The sequence below is a fragment of the Rhinichthys klamathensis genome, unplaced genomic scaffold (genome assembly GCF_029890125.1).
Source record: "Rhinichthys klamathensis goyatoka isolate OS25496 unplaced genomic scaffold, OSU_Roscu_1.1 h1tg000180l_1, whole genome shotgun sequence".
In the NCBI taxonomy this organism is placed as follows: domain Eukaryota; kingdom Metazoa; phylum Chordata; class Actinopteri; order Cypriniformes; family Leuciscidae; genus Rhinichthys; species Rhinichthys klamathensis.
In genome coordinates this window covers 4,014,425-4,036,578 of record NW_026606708.1, presented here as the reverse complement: position 1 = coordinate 4,036,578, position 22,154 = coordinate 4,014,425, and the positions used below count along the sequence as shown (strand labels likewise).

The 22,154-nt window shown below is 40.1% G+C and overlaps 1 protein-coding gene across 1 annotated transcript in view; it reads right to left on the bottom strand.

The window, feature by feature from the left end:
- Positions 1–22,154, bottom strand: part of LOC130094700 (nephrocystin-4-like) — a 187,966-nt gene that overhangs the window by 54,471 nt on the left and 111,341 nt on the right. Inside the window, exons 11-12 of the mRNA XM_056261122.1 lie at positions 6,651–6,706; positions 149–283 (exon numbers count right to left, since the gene is read on the bottom strand). Coding sequence (XP_056117097.1) covers positions 149–283; positions 6,651–6,706 — 191 coding nt within the window. The remainder of the gene's footprint in view (positions 1–148; positions 284–6,650; positions 6,707–22,154) is intronic.

Here is a 22,154-nt window from a genome sequence, read left to right as displayed (position 1 = left end):
TAAAGCATCAATGCCACATATGTTTTGAGTGTAGGTGTTTTATTCCTTTGCATGAATGTATCTCTGTGCTTTGTTTAAAAAGAGCGTATATACATTTCTGTATTGGTTTGAGTGTGTGTGTGTGTGCATATGTGGGTGGAAAGCTTACGACATGTGACAGCTGGTGGGCCGATGCCATCGGGGAGGGAGAGAGCTGAGAGGGGAGCTGTTGTTGCCATGGAGACCCCACCGTGTGGCTCATGGTCGGGTAGCGTGAAGTCGCAACCAGCTGAGAGAGAGACAGCTGAAGAACAGAAACAGAGAAAAGAGGAAAAAAATTAATACATATTTATCGCACAAAACAACGGGCAAAAGCATCTGACGGTGTGGCAATCCCCCGCAGCTGGCATCTACATAATGCCAACATCCAGCCAACACAAAAGGAGGATGAAATTAGAAACCTGTTTAGGTATAAATGTGACAAATCCAGCTTTGGGTGCAGCTACGCACATATTTTCAAGCCCTAATTTCACTGTGAATGTTACACCGTTCCTGTTTGCCTCAAGCTCCTAACTTGAGTCTCTGTTGTAGTCAAAATAACAAAAGTAACATTATAAACTTGTATGAATGTTTTCTGACGCAGTCATCAATTTCTGCATCTTTAAGATTCTGACCTTATTACTAACTAAATATCAGATTGTTCATATGAATTTTTTCCTTTAAAGTGTTTGTCTTTGGACAAAAATATCCTTTAAATTTTGACATGTCATACTGTTTTTTGTTTTGTTTTACTCTGACTAAAACAGCATTTCATTTTAGTAGAAGAAAGAGTCAAGTGCGAACTGTCCTTGTAGTGAAAACCTAGATTTTTCTTCTTTTTCAAAAAAAGGTTAATATCTTGCAGTGTAGTTTATGTTTTAATTTAAAAAAAAAAAGTATGAAATATCAGATTTAAAATGTGGGGGTTAGGGTTATAATATTATAATAATAAAAACAGTTATTATTTTATAAAATTTTCAAATGAACCAACCAATACAGACATATATAACTATAGTTATTATACTACTGTACTGTAAAATAAAAAATAGAGTTTAAAAATAATAATTAATTAAATTTATTTCAGACCAACAGTAAAATTACAAAACTTAATTGATCGCGACTTAATATCTTTGCTTTTAAATGTTAAACCTTGTATCTTATTTTGGCGGATAAGACCTTTTTGCTGACAACAGATTTATAAATGATACTCAATACAAATTTGGGAAATAGATGGAGCATGTTGCATTTTCAAATGCACATTATAAGTCTGCATCCCTGTTTTACAGCTAGCAACAAGAAATCATATCAGAATTATAAAAAGCTCTCCAATACTTATCTAAATGAAGACATTAAGGCAGTGGTGATGTAACTGTGCCGCTTTTAATCAGATTTAGTCAGATATTACTGTTTAAAAGTCTTCCTGCAGTGGTAATGCTCAGAGATCTGTACAGACTTTAGTTTGCATCATTTGCTGATGTAGAGCACTCCTCTGCCCTTAAGAAAGGCTGATGAATTCCCAGGCTGTGTGATGTGATCTGTATAGCACAGGACTGGATGACTGTGACGGGGTCAGTGGTGTTAAACTCATGACTCAACTGCCTCCAATACAGCCTAAATCACAGACAGCCAGTACAGCCTAAAAGCATTTCTCCACTGACCCCAATACAGCATAAATTCATGACTCACTGACCCCAATAATGCCTAAACGCATGACTACAGTGAGTCCCGATCAGCTGAAACTCACTGTGCCCAGGACTGACTGATTAGCTGACCACATAACATGAATTTAGACCACGACTTTCCAATAGTGGGTTTTTGAATCCCTTGAAACTTTGCAATGCAGCACTTCTCAAGTTACAGTCTCTTTAGGTCACTTACGCTGCATTGTACATCACTTTGAATACAAGCATCTTTTATTTAAAGAAATTTAAATGGTCATGATGGAACTGATCCCAATGGTCCCAAACAAATCACAACATAACATGTTACTCTTAAATTGCAGTTGCCCAATTCAGGGCTAAGTAAATGATTACATTTTATAATATCATATTTTTAAATGCATTATATTTGACCCCACGTGTTCAACGAGTTCACTATTGTGCTGCCTTGATGGAGATCAACAATATTAGTGATCCTCAACTGACAGCAGACACAACAACAAATGACTCTCACTACAATGACTCAATGAATTATTACACCCATCACTAAGAAAAGAGAAGTAAGAAAACAGACGGAGAGGAAAGACAGACAGATCCACATGATAGCAGAACTACTGAAAGACACACTGCCAACAGAAAAGGCACAAGGCCAGAATAAAAATCTTACGAGCGTCGATATTCACAAAGCCAGCTCTTGTTTGACATGCGCTCACTTTCATGCATACTAAAAAACATGAAATCAATAATGGAGGCATAGTGGTGTCTGAAAGAGAGAGAGAAACAGATAGAGAGAAGGGCCCTTTTTCAAAAAGCACTAACTATAAATAGAGGGTGTGAGCATGCATCTAAAGTGAGTATTTTAACTAACTAACTCTGAAATATGGGATGTGCGAAAAATCGCTGGACGGTATTATTCAGGACTTGTGCATTAGAGCACAATAAGTCAGAAACGCAACAAGGTACTGTACACCTGAACATCACATCCAAATGTGCTTGTTGAAGGTTTTATTTCGAAACCATGAGCATTAATAAAGCAGAACAGTTATTGCCTACTTTTTCCAGCCCCATGGTTCCAGTATATTGTCCATTCATTTTTCCCATGAGGATTTCAAAATATTACTCAATATAGAGAGATCAACCAAGTTATCAACCAAATATGCCAGTCCCAAGATAAATCACAACATTAAAGACAGTTTTGAAGCAACAACAAAAAAGATAATGCAAAATATTCAAACACATATATGTAGATAAATAGATATAGCATGTATAATGCCTTAAAACAATTAGTTCATGCGTTCAAGGCTAGATTATTGTAATGCTCTTATGGGTGGTTGCCCTGCACGCTTAATAAATAAACTACAGCTGGTCCAAAACGCATCAGCTAGAGTTCCTACTAGAACCAGGAAGTATGACCATATTAGCCTGGTTCTATCAACACTGCATTGGCTCCCTATTAAACATCGTATACATTTTAAAATATTGCTGATTACTTGCTAAGCACTAAATGTTTTTAGCTCCCCAGTACTTGAGCGAGCTCTTAACGCATTATAGTCCGTCACGTCTGTTGCGATCTCAAAATTCCGGCCAGTTGATAATACCTAGAATATCAAAATCGACTGCTGGCGGTAGATCCTTTTCCTATTAAGCAACAAAACTCTGGAACAATCTTCCTAACATTGTCCGGGAAGCAGACACACTCTGTCAGTTTAAATCTTGACTAAAAACACATCTCTTTGACCTAGCATACACATAACACATTATAAACGTCTATAATTCAATGTTAGGCTGCATAGATTAGGTCAGCCGGAACCGGGAACACTCCCCATAAATCCAGTTACATCATAAAAAGAAGGGCGTCTACGCTAATATTAGTCTCTCTGTTTATCCCGAGGTTTACCGCAGTCCGTCGGATCCAGGCCCTATCCAGATCTGATGAAGGACCAGCACCTGGACACGACGACAACGCAGTCCTGAAGTGTCAACTAGTCTCCCCCTTCTCTTTCCCTTTACCTCTGTACAGATAAAACGGTCAAAATAGTTCCGGTTCACATGGCTACTCGGAAGCGATAATGATTCTGTATTATACATTTTTAAGGTCAGACAAGTAATTTGTTGAGGTCAATTTGTAAAGAAAGACTACACGCCTGCGCACATATATATTCAAACGCGCATACCTATAGACTAAACACGTAATACGCATGTGCACGCCATCAGCGTTTTCACAGGTTTGCGTTTTTAAAGCTTGCGCAGGGATAAAAAAAAAATATATATGCTGTTGTTGTGCGAATGATTGGGCTGGAGCGCATTAAGGGTTTTCTGTTAGAACGGTGTTGTGTAAGCGGCCCCCTAAGTTAATAACTAATGATCTTTGCAACGATCAAAACTAACTTTAGCTGGACAATAACTTTATTCTAGATCTGCTGTAAAGCCAAAACAATCTCTGTTACTTTAATTTCCTATTATCACTGTAAAGCTGCTTTGAAACAGTCCATATTGTTAAAAGCACTATATAAATGAAGGTGACTTGACTTGACTTAAAGGGATAGTTCACTTTGAAATTAATTTTTGATATGTTTTAGCTTACCTCAAGGGCATCCAAGATGTAGGTGTCTTTGTGTCCACAGTATTTTCAATTTTGATATTTTTATGTCAAACCATTCTTGTCTGTCAGTCATATAATGCAGTCCTATGGGGTCCACCTCAAAGAGCATGCACAGAGAAGTCCAAATTAAACATGATTTAATGACTCGTAAATGTAAGTACACATTGATGGCCTAAGACACGAAACGAGCGGTTTGTGTGAGAAAACGAACAGTATTTATATCGTTTTTACCTCTTGTAAACACAGCCAGGTCCAAGTGATCTGACGGCGCCGGCGGTTCAGTCTTTTCCGGAAAGCACCGGAAGTGATCTCTCGCGCGTGTACGTCTCACACAAACCGCTCGTTTCGTGTCTTAGGCCATCAATGAGTACTTACATTTACGAGTCATTAAATCATGTTTAATTTGGACTTCTCTGTGTATGCTCTTTGAGGTGGACCCCATAGACCTGCATTATATGACCGACAGACAAGAACGGTTTGACCTAAAAATATCAAAATTGAAAATACTGTGGACACAAAGACACCTACATCTTGGATGCCCTTGAGGTAAGCTAAAACATACCAAAAATGTATTTCAAAGTGAACTATCCCTTTAAAATGCCTAATGAGTAAGGAAGCCCACTAAGTTATGTGTATGATCTGTCATCACATTAAATGTGTGAAACATTAATGAAAGCCAATCTGTGGTTGATATCAGAGAACAAAGCATACTACAAGTTCTGATCCATTATCTTTCCTTTTCGGATGCAGAATGACTAAACCAGTCTGTGCATGCTACTCTGAATCTATGTATGAGAGAGAGAGAGAATGAGACGGAGAAGCCCATCAATCACAGAGAAGTGCCACAGCCCTGACAACATTTTCAGACAAAGTGAGGGACTCAGGCTTTATTGAGCAAACACAGGCAGCAGGGTCGCTGAAAAAAGCACTTGAAATCAACCTTTCCAAATTGGTGTCCCTCTAAATTAGTGCCGTACCAAAATCGATGCAGACCAGATCCATCCTTCTGTGCTGTGGAGCCTAGGAAGTGTCACTGGATATTTTAAAGGGTCTTAAAGGTCTGACAGCATCTGCTTTGTTTTCTTTTGTTGTGCAGAAGTGTTAAATCAGGCTTTACTGAAGAGAGAGAAAGCCAGAACAATTTAGATCCAACATATTTTTGTTTGCGAGCTAACAAAATCGTTTTTTTATGGACAGAGAAAATGGAGGGAGTTTAAACAGGTATTAAAGTGCAAATAAAAACCCGACTGCATTTACACCGTATTTTGTATTAAGTAAATACATTTTTTTTCTCTCTTTTTTTACTCTTTTACTTTTTACTTCTCTTGTAACTCAGCCCCATCAGTGAAGATCTTTAAAAAACATTTTCCCCCTGGCATTTGAAATATATTTGTTCTGATTTTGATTGCACTTTGCATATGCAGAAACTCTTAAAGTTTAGTGTGTGTATGTAGTCTTGTCATTTTAATATTTTTTACATGTTTCTACTTGTGAAGCACTTTGGTCCAACTAATGCAAGTTTTCAGTCTGTACTGGCTGTGATACAAAAATAGACTATTCTGCAGAATAATGCAAAGAAACATCTTTATATTGGATTGACCTTGTGGGTTGCATAATTTTTTTTTTTTTTTTTTTTTTTTTTTCGGGGTAATCCAATTAAAAAAAAGATTCTTATGACCTGATCTTTTTAGGGAATCAAAAACAAACAGAGCAACCAGAACTGAATCAAATCAAATCACATTGGATCAAAACAAAGCAAAGCTAAATCGAATCTAATCAAAGCAATTAAAATCAAATCAAAATCATATCAAATAAAAGAACAAAATCAAAATACAATCAGATAAAATCAATTTAAAATCAAAACCGTATCAAACTGAATCGACTTGCATCGCACTGAATGAAATCAAATGAAATCAAATGAAATCCTTTAAAATGAACAGACCAAAAATGTTAACTGGTAGTTGGCTTGGTATATTTGTACACCTCATGGATCAGCAGTTTAACAGGGGTCGTGAACCGCTTGTGTGTCTGTGGGAAGTGATAAAAGTTAACACAGTGTGCTATCTGAAGAATAGTGGTACACTCTCCATCCTGGCCTTCAGTTTGCAAACCCTCCCTATGACTTCAAGCTTTCATGGTGCAATGCTGCCGTAACTCCCAGAAACCAGCGCCCATGTGCTTGGGTCAGCAGAACACGGCAATAAGGCTGCTCTGATTCTATCCAGCGCAGTTTCTCAGAGACGTTCCAAAATCACAGTTAAGGTACAGCAGAGTTTGTTCTAAAACTGCTGCCATTCGGGTGACAAGGAAGCAAACTGCAACCTGGGAGAGAACAGGAGAATTTTAGAGTGTGAAGATTTCGAGTGACTTACCGCTGGGCCGCGTGAAGACTGCAGCGTCGAAGCCGTCGGCTCCAAGATGCGTTCATCTGAAAGTCAAGTAAATAAAATAAAAATTAGAGAACTTCAAACACTCACTTGCTCCTCAATTGTTCATATTTGCATAAACTGAAATATCTCCTTCACAACAGGTTTCAAATTGTTAAATAATGTCACGTTGAGTTGAGTTATTGCTAAATGACTCATATGGCAATAGATAAATATTATTAAATGATTCAAGGTTAAAGTCACCATGAAATCAAAAAGACAATTCGTTTTTCTTTCTTTTGGGATATAGCAGTATTTATTATAAATGGTTTATTCATGAACATCATTATTTAAAAAAAAAAATACATTTGCCCTTGTATTCTTTAATAAAAGTAACTTCCCCTTCATCTTGCAAAAACATCTCTTCTCTTCCCTGATGACGTGTTTACTGGCGCGATGGCGGGACAACCAACATGACATCCCAGCAATAGCAAACCACAACCATCCAATCAATTCCAGAAGGATGAAATCAAATCCCGCCCAACATTTTTTCTTGTTCGAGAAGCCACTTCATTTAGATCACAAAAGGGAAGAAAAGACTATTGCAACTTCCGTTTCATGCCTATTTTAAAAAATAAAACTCAAAACCATGCAAATTACACATTTTGTCTCTTTTTCATTACATTCCTTAAACCTACAATGGCCGTGAAGCCATGTGTCAGTGAAGACCATCAGAACATGAGTCCGATTTGTCCATTGCAGATTATTATTCCAGTCTACACCGCATTATGTCACCAAAATGTGGACTGCTAGGACTCAGGGTGGCATTTGTGACAGGGCCTTTGGCTATCTGGCCAATGACTGCTCATTTGCATTCATGGTGTAAAGACAGCCCGAATGACCCACTGAATGAATCACATTTGTCACGTAAGCCTGGCAGCGGTAGAAGGTCCTGGGCTGGGCGAGAGATGAGGTCAGAGTCTCAGTGAATAGAACATCATTCCTTCGTTCAGATAATGAGGTCAGCTCTATATGCCACTATACAAAAGATCTCACAGAGACCCTGTTTTTACCCAGAATTAACATCAGTCTCTAAAAAGCATCTAAAGAATTGTTTTTATCTGATGATTAATGTTATTAAAAATGCACATGACCACATCATACAGGTATGTGTCACGTACAGCTTCAATTGGCCACCTACTGACCAGTCAATAAAAAATAATAAAAAACATGGGCTTTAAGCTTAAGGCTAAAGTATGGACAAATGAAAGGACAAATTATGTCATGCAACGACTGCATGAACAAGTAAAATAAAAAATGTTTGCCGTTAAATTCAAATAGAGTGATTTTTTACTTATTTTGATTTTATGCTTTATTAACACAGAAGAACATTCTTTTAATAAGTGATATACACCACCGTACAAAAGTTTGGGGTCTGTACTTTTTTTTTTGAAGGACGTGTCTTTTGCTCACCAAGGCTGCATCTATATGGCCAAATACAGTAAAACTGTGAAATATTACAATTTAAAATATCTGTTCTATATTTTAATATATTTTTTTAAATGTAATTTATTTCTATGATGAATAAAAAGTTCAAAAAAACATTTATTTGTAAAAATCTAGTCTTTACTGACCCTTATCATTAATTTAAAGGGGTGGTTGATTGCGATTTCACTTTTTTTCATTTTGTGTAATGTTGCTGTTGGTGTATGAACAGTATCTGTAAAGTTGCTGCGCTGAAAGTTCAAAGTAAGCAGAGATATCGTCTTTTAAAAATCAGGAAGTTTAATGCCTACAAAAACGACTCGAATGGGACTACAACGAGATACTTCCCGGGTTTTATACGTAACTAACCCATAAATTTACATCAACCCTCCCTCCGGAATATGCAAAAAAGGGGGCATGGCCATATTTCTGCGGCTTTGTCGAAGAGGAAGAGTTACAGTGGAGAGCTGTAGCCATGCCGTCGAAAGTGTGTTATTTTCACCCAGCTGTCAGGTCTTCTGTGTTTGGGCTTCCCATGGACGCTGTAGTTCGTCAACAATGGCTAAAATTTATGTTTGATTATGTTCCTGAAAATTACAATCGTAATTTAGCTCTCTGTGCTGCGCATTTTACGGAAGACAGCTTCAGAATCTCCAGGAATTCAATGCCGGATTAGTAACAGAAAAATACTGGTTTGTAACAGAAACTGTTACTAAAACATGAAGCAGTTCCAACTTTAAAACCAGAGGCAGCAGTTGTTGGGCCACAACCTGTAAGTAAGACTTAATAATTTTAAATGTATTTGCATGTATAATTTCAGACGTAATGTTTTAGTTTTATCAAGGACGTAAACAAATGCCAGCGCTGGCTTTAGTAGCCACTTAGTTATGCTATTTTGTGTGTCTATGACAAACGCGTACAAACATTTTGGACCTGAATTTGTAATTATGTACTAATTTTGTAAATGTATTTTCCATGTATACCTTATGACGTAATTTTTCGATTTGATCAAGAACGTAAACCAATGCCAACGCTGTTTGTTTATAGTAGCCAGTTAGTTCGATGCTATTTTGTGTGTATAAGACAAACCTGTATAAAGTTCAAATAATTATATGTTATCGCAACAGCAAACTTCAGCTGCTGTTACCAGTGTACGGTATGGTTTGTTTACAGGTTTTATGTATTGTATGTATTATGTAGCCTATTTAATCAGGAGAAAACCGTATCTCAAACGCTAACAAGCAGCAGTAACATTTTCAAGTAACAGCGTATCGAAATTCTTATATAATAATAGTAGAATAGAATAGAATAGAATAATAAAAAAATGTACCATTCAGAAATGTTTTGTAAGAGCCGTGTTTGGGGAGGTTCTGCTTGACTCTCTTCATCGCAGCTTTCTGGGTCTGATTCTGGCTCAAACTGATACGGCAGTATTGACACCATTATTTACATTTGACCGGAGCACATGCAACTTTCGCCCGTAAAGGTAATGGGCGTAAAGTTTCCGGACAACGTGCACTACGCAGTTTAGCCAATTACAACACACCGACCCAACTAACCAATCTGAGCCCATTGCCTGTTTCTGAGGGAGTGGTTTCATAGAATCAGGAAGTCAACCGGTCGTTCAAATGACAGAGGAGAAAGCGGCTTACAATAAAGGTGAAATTAATGAAAAATAAGGCTTTTTAAAAAAAAAGAAAACCCCAAAGACATGTTATATTGCACCCAATAAACACAATCATGCAAAGAAAGCAGTAAACCACCCCTTTAATGTGCCACAAGAGACACACATTACTAACCAGGGGCACGTTCAAGTTCAAAACGGTGCGCAGCGTTTTGCTACGGTTTCCGGGTTGAACGTCATGTTTCCTGGAAACGGCGTGTACCGGTGTGCAACGGGGTTTGAGATGCGTTTTCTCTTGTTTGGTGGGTGTGTCAGAACTGCAGTCCAATCAGCAGCAACATGTATATAACGCACGCTGTATTAAAGTAAACTCGCACAATGGGTTCAAGGAAAATTATTTACAAATGTGTTCGATGCAGCTCGGTATACGCACCAACTGAGGATATTAGAAGACATGTTTGTCGTAAGTTTTATTGTAAAATTATAGGATATCAACATAATGATGTAGTTGTTTATATTTTTAGCTTCATTGCAAGTGTATGACATTTGGTATAGAAATAAACAATGGTAATTAAGTGCTTTTCCTAAAAATGAGAAAGAAAATACAGGGTATTAAAACAGTATGAACTACAAATAAAGTCAGTATGTGAGGATAAATAGATGTGCTTTAGTCTGAATTAGGTAAGATGTGTGCTTCCATTTCAGTTTCCACAAATCCCTTCACTCGACTGGGATGCTCTCTTGTGTTCTGGGCGGCAAGTGCAGTAACTGTAACATCGGGCATATTTTGTAGTATTAAACACATATTTATACCGACTTCATCAGGCTCCGAAAATTCTTCACAAAGAACACAAAGAATGGCCTTTCTCAGCTGCCATAGTTGCAACTCTTGCGTCATCAAAACAGTGCGTTCAACGCATCACCGTTTCTGTTTAAAAAACGGTGTGCAACGTTTTGTCGGCGCTGAAAGCAGCCCAGGTGTAACTGCCGATCATCTCATCTGAACACCTGTGATCGAATCACCCCAGGCGAATGTTAATAGTGGGTGTAAACAGGGTCAGAGTATGAGGAAGCTCAATGACAGATTCTCATTTGCAATGACTGCTGCGCATTTGTGCTCCTTCATCTGATCTAAACCTCTTCAAACACAATTACCAGATGCTTGGATGAGAAGGTCATAAGCTGCCTTATGTTAAACCAGACACTTTTTATGACTCACTCTTGTTTTTGGTAACTGATTTTTATAAGATAAGCGCCTGACAACAGTGAAATCCCGTGAGAGTTTGAAATTGGACTCATGGGATTTGACACCAACAGAACTGATGCAACACTGACAGAATGTGCTAAACAATCTGTGCTCATCTTAGATCCTAGGGGAACAAATAAGTGCACATAAATCAGTCCTCCTTTAAAATTTAAAGTAAAGCCATAACCTATCACAAAAGTCCATATCTGTTTTAAAATATACATATTATATGGTTTCCAATTCTAAGGAGTAGCTCTCTAATGTTCTGGCTTTTTATTGAATGTGAGACTCTTGACATGTCCATCCATTTAGTGTGAAACCCCTGGTTAACTGGCCTGAGGGGGCTTGAGCTTTAGGCTATCGTTACTCCCAAAACCCTGACTGAGTAAATGTTCTGGATGGATTTTTATTTAAGGAGAACATCCTCTTAGAAACCCCGGTGTGCTTTGTCAGCTGGATCACCTTCCTGTCTGGAACAACAGATATCAAACCTACCTGATGGTTTTCTGAGTTTGTGAAGGGAACATTAATAATTAATCTCTCTATTAATCAGAGGGATCTAATGAGAGACTCGAATTAACCTGCTCATCGACCCTAAGGAAGCTTTTTTTTTTTCAAATGCAACACACACACTGTCATGATTCTGCCATCATGTCCGTGATTCTCTTAGTATCGCAGCAGGATCATGACAGACCCATGTTCTGTGTGCAAGCACATGGCCTTGTGTTTTGGTCATGTGCTTGTGCTGTCTCGTCTCTTAGACCCGCCCCCTTGTTATCCTGATTCAGTCATTATTGCTTTACCCGTGTCACCTGTTATGTCTTGATTAGTCTCCTTATTTCATCCCCTTGTGTTTGCTGTCTTGTGTCGGTTCATTGCCAAATGTTACCTGTGAGTATTCTGTGGAAAGTCTTGTCATTGAATGTCGTAGTTAGTAGTCATTGTTAGTATTATACTAAGTGTTTGTTTCTTGTTTAGTCATTATCTAGTCTAGTCTTGCCAGTCTTATATCCCTTGTTTCGTCTGTTTTGCCCCCTCGTGGGTTTTGTTTTCCTGTTTTGTCCCAATAAACCCTGAGTTCATTGTACACCGTCTGCGTTTGGGTTCATCTCCGTGCACACCCGTAACAGAATGAACCGACCAACATCGAACCCAGCTGACGGTATGTCCTTCCTTGTCAAGCATGACTCCGATGAACTTAAGGATTGGTGGTTCAAGACCATCGCTGACTCGAGGAGAGGCAAACTCCCGATTCCCGCTCAGGGACGGCTATCGATAAGGGAGTATGCCCGGGTTGCGAACGAGAGGGGGTTTTTCATCCCGGAGTTCCTCCTAAACTGCTACCTCGTTGCAGGTCTCAACTCTCTTCCACCCCTGGCTGAACGGGAGGAGCTGGTGACCTATCCGTTCACTGATTTGGTGGATTGCTTGTCTCGGAGAGAGTCACAGATACCCACGAGCTCATCATCCGCCAAGCTGCCCGTGATCCCGGAGGGTCGTGTACTAGCTGTGGTCACACTTGGGGACCAGGCCCACACCGCTTCAGTTCCTGAGACATCATCTCCGCCCACGAGTCTCTGCGGCAAACGGGGAAGACGTGTCTCGTGGGAGTCTGCTTCGGAGTCCTCCGCTGCGGAGTCAGCTCTGTCTGAGACTGCCCTTCCTGGACCAGTTACGGTTCCTGTGGAGCTTCCCCAACCGGCCACGAGCCCAGCTAAGGCGTCTGCTCCCCGACCTAAGAAGAAGAGGAGGAGGGGAGTCTCTGGTCTGTTTTCGTCCCCTGTGTCTGCAAGCGCTGCCCCAGAGCCCACTACTGTAAGCACTTTCCCAGAGCCCGTTACTGCTGGCACTGTCCCAGAGCCCGCTACAGCCAAAGGTACCGTTCCTGAATCGGTCGCTGAGGGCGCGGCTCCAGATTCTGCAGCGGTAAGGGTTGTTCCCAAGCCTACAGCCGTGAGTGATGCAGAGAGAGAAGCGGCCGATTCAGCTGCTGAGGCTGTCGTACGCTCAGTTTCAGCAGAGCAAGAGATGCCGGTCGTTATTGCTGCAAGGACCTTGTCAGAATACTTGTCTCGTCTCATCAAGATCCTTGATGTCCCTGTCCGTCCTGTCTTGCCCTCAGTCCCAGTATCCGCCGCCGAGAGCGCGGCACCCGAACCCGCTGCCGAGAGCGCAGCACCCACGCCTGTCGCCGAGAGCGCAGCACCCACGCCTGTCGCCGAGAGCGCAGCACCCACGCCTGTCGCCGAGAGCGCAGCACCCACGCCTGTCGCCAAAAGCGCAGCACCCACGCCTGTCGCCGAGAGCGCAACAGTCAACGCCTCTCCAGAGTCGGAGGTGATGAGTCTCACCTCTTCTTGGGGAAGCCTTGACTCAAGTAACTCTGTTCCCGTTCCTGCTTCCTCTTCCCCTGTCAGTTCCCGTGTCTCCGTTTCGTCTCCCGCTGCTGCTGTCTCCACTGCCCCCGGACTCCCGTTTGTTTCCCCCGTCATGGCTCAACCCAGGACTGTTTCTCCCTCTACCCACACCACTCCACCCAAGTCCGTTCGGACCCCCCATCCTAAGCCCACACCCCGTAGTCCCAAGATCACCGTCCAGCCTACCCACCCTGGACCCTCGCTCAAAGACTTTGTTGTCCCTCTGCCTCCCCTTCCTTGTTTATTATTTTTGATGTTCCACCCCAACCCTGTCATTGTTTACTCTTGTATGCCCTTGTTATTATTTGTCATGTTTTGTTGGGTCTTGTCTATGTCTCAGTCAGTCTTGTCCCGTGTTTGATGTCTCCTTGGGGAGCGTCTGGTAGCCGCTCCTTAAGGAGGGGGTTCTGTCATGATTCTGCCATCATGTCCGTGATTCTCTTAGTATTGCGGCAGGATCATGACAGACCCATGTTCTGTGTGCAAGCACATGGCCTTGTGTTTTGGTCATGTGCTTGTGTTGTCTCGTCTCTTAGACCCGCCCCCTTGTTATCCTGATTCAGTCATTATTGCTTTACCCGTGTCACCTGTTATGTCTTGATTAGTCTCCTTATTTCATCCCCTTGTGTTTGCTGTCTTGTGTCGGTTCATTGCCAAATGTTACCTGTGAGTATTCTGTGGAAAGTCTTGTCATTGAATGTCGTAGTTAGTAGTCATTGTTAGTATTATACTAAGTGTTTGTTTCTTGTTTAGTCATTATCTAGTCTAGTCTTGCCAGTCTTATATCCCTTGTTTCGTCTGTTTTGCCCCCTCGTGGGTTTTGTTTTCCTGTTTTGTCCCAATAAACCCTGAGTTCATTGTACACCGTTTGGGTTCATCTCCGTGCACACCCGTAACACACACACACACACATATATATATATAAATGCAACATATATATATATATATATATACAGTATCTCACAAAAGTGAGTACACCCCTCACATTTTAGCAAACATTTTAGTATATCTACTCAAGGGACAATACTATGGAAATGAAACTTGGATATATTTTAGAGTAGTCAATGTGCTGCTTGTATAGCAGTATATATTTACTGTCCTCTGAAAATAACTCAACATACAGCCATTATTGTCAAAATAGCTGGCAACATAAGTGAGTACATCCTAAGTGATAACAGTATGTTGTTTAATCATGCAAAGCCACATCTCGTATTCATCATGTTCATGTTTTTGCCTGCTTGACAGGACCATACAAATTGTTGTATCTCGTATTAGAGCAGTTCAAATTTGTGCTTTGAGTACAATTCTCTCATACTGACCACTGGATGTTCAACATGGCACCTCTGGCAAAGACCTCCCTAAGGATTTGAGAGTTAGAATTGTTGCTCTCCACAAAGTTGACCTAGGCTTTAAGAAGATTGGTAACACCCTGAAACAGTACAGGCCAGGGTAATACAGAGGTTTAGGCCTCGCAAGGGTCAATCTAAGAAGTTCTCGTGCTGTGCGTCAGGTGCAGAAGCTGGCTTCAAAAAACAGACGCATGTGTGCTGCCAGCATTGCTTTAGATGTTGCAGAAGCGGAAGGTCAGCTTGTCAGTGCTCAGACCATACGCCACACACTGCAACAAGTCGGTTTGCATGGCCATCGTCCCAGAAGGAAGACTCTTCTGAAGCTGGCTCACAAGAAAGCCCGCAAACAGTTTGCTGAAATCAACCTGCCCAAGAGCATGAATTACTGGAACAATGTCCTGTGGTCTGATGAGACTAAGATAAACTTGTTTGGCTCAGATGGTGTCCAGAATGTGTGGCGATGCCCTGGTGAGGAGTACCAAGAAAATTGTGTCTTGCCTACAGTCAAGCATGGTGGTGGTAGCATCGTGGTCTGCATGAGTCCTGCTGGTACTCGGGATCTGCGCTTCATTGAGGAAAACATGGATTCCAATATGTACCGTGACATTCTGAAGCAGAACATGATGCGGCATGATAACAAACGGCATGATAACGACCCCAAACACACCGCCAAGATGACAACTGCCTTGCAGAGGACACTGAAGGTGAAGGTGATGGAGTGGCCAAGTAAGTCTCCAGACCTGAACCCTATTGAGCACCTGTGGGACATCCTCGAGCGGAAGGTGGAGAAGCGCCATGTGTCCAACAGCCAGCAGCTCCGTGATGTCATTATGGAGGAGTGGAAGAGGATCCCAGCAACAACCTGTGCAGCTCTGGTGAATTCCATGGCCAGGAGGATTAAGGCAATGCTAGATAACAATGGTGCTCACACAAAATATTGACACTTTGGACAGTTTTGACATGTTGACTTAGGGTGTACTCACTTTTATTGCCAGCTATTTTGACAATAATGGCTGTATGTTGAGTTATTTTCAGAGGACAGTAAATATACTGCTATACAAGCAGCACATTGACTACTCTAAAATATATCCAAGTTTCATTTCTATAGCATTGTCCCTTGAGAAGATATACTAAAATTTTGCTGAAATGTGCGGGGTGTACTCACTTTTGTGAGATACTGTGTGTGTGTGTGTGTGTGTGTGTGTGTGTGTGTGTGTGGTGCTGGTAAAATGAGTCGGAATGCACACGGGCTGATCATGAGCTACAGACAAAACAAGTGAAAAAAATTACAATTCTGGTAAAATTTGAGGTTTTCACAAAAATCTAGCGTCTAGCGATCCCAATGCTCCAAATAGCAATTAAACATCTTAAAGTATTTTTATTTTTAAGTTTTCTGAGATGAGTACCTTTCCCTTGGCGAGTATTCACGCAAACCTTATCTGTTATGTCTTAAGTTACCATTTGGTTAACAAGAAACATTATTATGTTTATTATCACAGTGGAAAACAGTTCCACAACATTTTTGTAGAAACCGTGATTATTTTTTCCAGGATATTTTGATGAATAGAAAGTTCAAAAGAACAATATCTATTTGAAATGAAAACCTTTTTGTAATTTTATACATGTCTTTACTTTCACTGTTGATATATTTAATGCATCCTTGCTGAATAAAGCTGATTTGAAACAATATGTATTGTATAAAGTGCTATATAAATAAAGGTGACTTGATTTGACTTGACAAGCTACAGAATATTCTTAAATATCCAGAAATGAATGGCATGCGTTCTCTGAACGACACTAAAATAACATCATCTATATACATGATTGCACATTCTGTACAGTCTCTGTACTGGAACAGTCACAGAGGACATTCAGAGATGTGTCTGTGTGTGTGGTGGCGTTTCCTTGCTGAGTGAAGGTGACCACACTGTTGAGTGACAACAAGTCTCTCAGTCATGCCTCCGTCTGATGCTCAATCTGTTTCTGCTGCATGTGTGAACTCATCACCCCATCCAACACTCTTCCTCTCTCTCTCTTTCTCTCTATCTCACTCACTTTCTGACAGCCTCCCCTCTCATTTACACTTCCTCTCCTTTCTTCACACCCTCCTGCATGTGTAACTTTCACTCTCACCTTTTTAATCAAATTTTGAGTTTTTTCAAACTCTGCAATATTTTTTTCTCATTAATCCTGATATGACAGAACAGAGAAGAGAAAGACAAGTGATGACCAATTATCTCATATCTTGCTCTCTTTCTGACAGCTAAATGCATTCAGAAATCAAAAATTGCATCAAACACTGCATTAAAAAAAAATTAAACACACATATTTACAGTTTGATCGGCAGCATCAGCTACTTCTAAGTTATTAGAAACAGAAATGAGATCTCCTGAAGCAGAACCAATCAAATCTTGATTGACTTCCTGCGTAATACGGACGGACAGGCTGCCACGTCGGCAGTGATTCACACGGGCTAATCGAACTGCTGACATGTGCACTACGAAAACAGCTCTCATAAATACGCATGGGTGTTCTCACTGGCATGCATTCATTATAAATTACGCATTTGTAAAGACTGTGCACGATTGGCTAAAGGGCAGAATCACAGGCGCTCTTTTTGCGTTTGATCAGTGTTCATTGGTAGTAGAACAACCAACATCAAAGAGAGAAATGAACACATCCTGATCATTCTTGAGATCCAGCTCTTTGACAGTCAACACATCAAAACAACGTACATTTCTGCTTTAAAGAAATTAGAGAAGTTGATAAGGTAGATGCTGACTTAATGAAATACTAACAGATTTGTTTTTAATCATTTAAAAGCAAAGCCTTAAATCTTTTTGACATTAAAATACCATATTAATAAGCAAGAAATCTATGAATAAGCCATCTGAATGGTAACTGGTAAAGTTAGGGGGTTATGTTAACGCCAAGTCAAGTCAAGTAACCTTTATTTATAGCGCTTTATTCAATACAGATTGTTTCAAAGCAGCTTCAATGCAATAAACAGAAAAATACCAGTGTTAAAGAGTCATGAAACCCCCTGTTTCAGCATTTGTTCTCTGCATTGAATATATATGAACTTGCTGTTAACGTTTGAGTCTTATTTGGCATTTTTAAAGACGTCTGATTGGCTAAAGGGCCATAAAGACCGGTTACACTCATGGTGTGGATCGCGTTTGTGTCGAAGACTCAGGATCTATTGAAAAGAACTTATGCGACGCAGAAACAAACACCCGTTTTTGATCCATCAACTGTATGAGATCTCACCTGTAGGAAATCAACGTGTCATGAATAATTAAGAAAAGCGTCTTCTCATGGGGTAAGGACACACAGTCTCATGAATAATTATGAGACACAGATGAGTCATCCATGAATATGTTACAAGAAAACTTCACATCCTGTGACGTTGGCACGAAGATTAATTTAAACCCGGAAGTTGAAAATAGTGCAAAAAGGTTTCAAATGAACTAGCCTTCTCCTACAATCAAAACTACCAAATGGAAACATTAACTTCTATAATGTTCAACACACAAAACTCAGTTAAAATCTCAGAAAATTTGGTTTTGGGATTCATGAACCTTTAATGTTATAGAGTTCTTCAATTATGAAATGAATAGAATTTCAGTTGTAATGCAGCTCTAAAAAAGACAATTGTGTCATTCATTTGGTTCAGTGTTGAGTTATTTAGTTAATAGTTAAATAATGTTGTAAAGTTCATCAGTCATCAAACAAACCCAGTTCAACTATAAAGCAGCTCTATAGACGACAATAGTGTAATTGTTCAGCTCAGGTCAGTTCAGTGTTTATTCAGTTCAGTTCAATAATAGTGCAAAGTTCATGGACTGATCAGCAATAAGCTGCTCTACAGAAGACAACAGTAGTCGCGTTTACATGGACACTTATAATCGGATTGACGGCTCAATCGGACTAAAAAACCTTCATGTAAACACCTTAATCGATCCGATTGAGCTCGATCCGACTGAAATTTCGATCGGATTGAAAGGGGTGGTTTACTCCTTTTGTAATCCGATCGAGAGAACATGTAAACACTTGATCGTATTGAAAACCGAAACTGAAAGGACTGCGCATGTGCAATGACGTTAAATAAACGTAATGACGTATGACGCGCTGAACGAGCTGTTTTTCCTGTTGAATAAAGTGTCATATTAATAAGTTTCCCGTCATTTTAAAATTCTCATTTCACTCGCGCGTCTGTTAGGTGAAGCAGGACAACGTCCCATCAGTCCTTGTTTTGGATTCTCATCCACAGACGACTGGTTTTGGCCGCGTGGAGGGGCATTTTTATTGCGTGATCAGTAAGCAGCACGGCAAAACTGTCAATATGCTCTAAATTTTGACCAGAGACGAATTAATATTACGTCTGCTGTTTAAAACAAATAAAGAACCAATAGAGGAGAATATTTATGCGTGAACAGCGGGAAACTCTGTATATTCGTGCAGTGTGCGCATGTCAAAAAATCAGATCGGATTTGAAACGTGTGACATATAAACGCGCACATTAACCCGATTACTTTATTTATCGTTCATGTAAACACCGTGTTCGAATTCATCAATCGGATTGATTTAATTCCGATTGAACCATGTAAACGCAGCTATCGTCGCTATTCAGCTCAGGTCACTTCAATGTTGATTCAATTGAATTGACGTTGCTGAGTTCATCTATTATGAAACAAATTCGAATCAGCTATAAACCAGCTCTACAGAAGTCAAAATGTCATTATTTGGCTCAATTTAATTCTGCTTTGTTCTACGCTACGTTTATACTAATGAAGAAATCTCATAGACAGAATAAGAGATTTGAAGATTCATGCATGTAGGGAGTCCATGCCTCAGAAAAGAGAGATAGAGAAATGACAGACTTGGCAGAGTGCCTGGCCCTCAGGCCACAAGCTTCAGCCCTCTTTGCCCAAGAAGGTACAGCTCAAGTGAAGAGGAGTTAAAAGAAGCAAGAGAGAAAGAAGACAGCGAGCATATGTTGCTGTCTTCTTTCATTCTGCCCTTGACTATATGAGTTGGCAAAACCTGAGAGATTCAAATTGACCAGAGCACATTTCACCCGCACAGCACTGCAGAAGTCGTGCTGGTGGGTCAGACCCCAACCTCCAAACATCTCACCCACCATGAGCTGATTTCTATCTGAAACTGTGAAATGAGTGATATGCAAAAACTCCTTTTAATTGGAAGGCAGAGATTGTGACGGAGAAGTAATTAATAGTAATTAATTTTGTAATTATTTCCCCCTAACATATTAGGGGTGATTCACTTGGGCATGACAATTATTTTTCAAACTATTCAGGATCAAATCCACAACAATTCATTACAGAATGTTTACATTATTCACAATTCTGTTTCTGGGAAAACAGTGCATAATACTTGACAGTCAAGGACAAAAAGACTGAATAAGCTTTATTAAAATATGTTTAAATATATATAATATAATACTTTTTAAATAAAATATTACTTAATATATGTCTAGTCTATTTACAACATTGAAAATAAACTCTTTCGAGACAGACTAGACATATTTTAGGGCTTTTGTGCAGAATGTGCAAGTATTTTATTCCTGCGATGGCAAAGCTGAACTTTCAGCAGCCATTACTCCATCCTTCAGAAATGATTTGCTGCTCATGATATATATTTGTTTTCAGGATTCTTTGATGAATAGAAAGTTCAAAACAACAGCATTTATTTTTAAATAGAATTTGTTTATAGCATAATAAATGTCTTTGCTGTCACTTTTCATCAATTTAAAGGAATAGTTCACCCCAAAATGAAAATGATTCCATAATTTACTAACCCTCAAGCCATCCTAGGTATGACTTTCTTTTTTCAGCCAAACACAAATCAGAGTTATACTAAAAAATATCCTGGCTCTTCCAAGCTTTATACTGGCATTGAATAGTGCCCGAGTTTTTGAAGCTCCAAAAAGCACATCCATCCATAATGAAAGTAATGGATTAATAAAGGCTCTATATATAATTTTAATTTTTGGGTGAACTATTCCTTTAATGCATCCTTGCTGACTCCAGACTTTTGAATGGTATTGTATGCCCAGTGAAGAATCTAAATTTAAGAACTTTTGGAGGATCTTCTTATTGTTAACCTCCTATTTACATAAAGCCAGGAAACAACCTGTTTTGTACATCATTAGCTGGACAGGTATGACACTCCAAAGGATTTTTTTGACAACAACTCAACCAACACAGCTGAGCAATCTGAAGCTTTACAATGCCTATTTACACTGCACATTTAAAGGGATACTTCACCTCTGGAAAGATGAATGTGTATTTACAATGGGTCATTTATGTAGAAGAAATGTGAAATTATTTTTGAATTTGGAGCTTTCTAGACTGAGAAAAGCCAGAAAATGTATTTTTGGCTTATGTGGATGAAAGACAACAACTCCCAGAATGCACTTGCTTCGCTGCCCTAGGAGGCCACGCCTACCGGTAACGGAGCGCAGTAGTTAAACAACAAGTCTAGGCTACTAGTGAGTCTCCATGATGAGTCTGCCCGGGATTTCGAGATCGCCCAAAATGTCCGGAATTCGGCTTTTGCGTTCTACAGTCGTCATTCATTATGTTTACTGTGGCGAGCAGGACGAGGCCGAGGGCGTGATTATTACTGATGTGAGACACACCGGTCTCGTATCTCTCACGGAGGAGCGGGAATTTTCTTAGCAATGTTAAAACGCACATCAACCAATCACTTGTTTAGCGTTAAAGTTTACTACATTCAGATTCACCAATAGGAATGAATTCAGTTAGATTGAAACAAAAGGTGTGCATGTAAACAATGAATGGCGACTGCAGAAAGCAAAAGCTGAATCCCGGACATTTTGTACGATCTCGACGGCCGGACATGTCCGGGAAAAAGAGGATGAATGGTAACCCCTACTACTCAGCTTTCTCCTACTAAGTTACTCAGCTTTCTTCACAGAACAAGAGCCTGCTAGCTTAGCTTCCAAAAAAGATGGCTGACACTTTTCCACCAGCAAGAACCAGGAGCTAGTTCAGAGCTAGTGCTATTGCCGGTTCGGAGCTGGTTCGACTGACGAGCTTTCTAAGAACCGGTTTGCCTTTCCACAGGCCAGAGAGCCACCACAGAGCCAGGTCTTACGTCACTGTATACATCTCATGTTGCCCAGCAACGCTAGCGCGGCAGCGCCAAACACAAACACACTAGGCTTGTTCGAGATGCATCGGCTTCTCGCAGACCGATTGGCGCATGACATCAAAGCACTGCAAAAGCGATCGAAAAGCACAAGGAGTCGTATGCTCTCCACACACTCCCGCAGCTCCGATCAGTCCGCGCCGCTCCGATGCATCTCGAACAAGCCTTCTATCAACAATGGCGGTCGTTGCG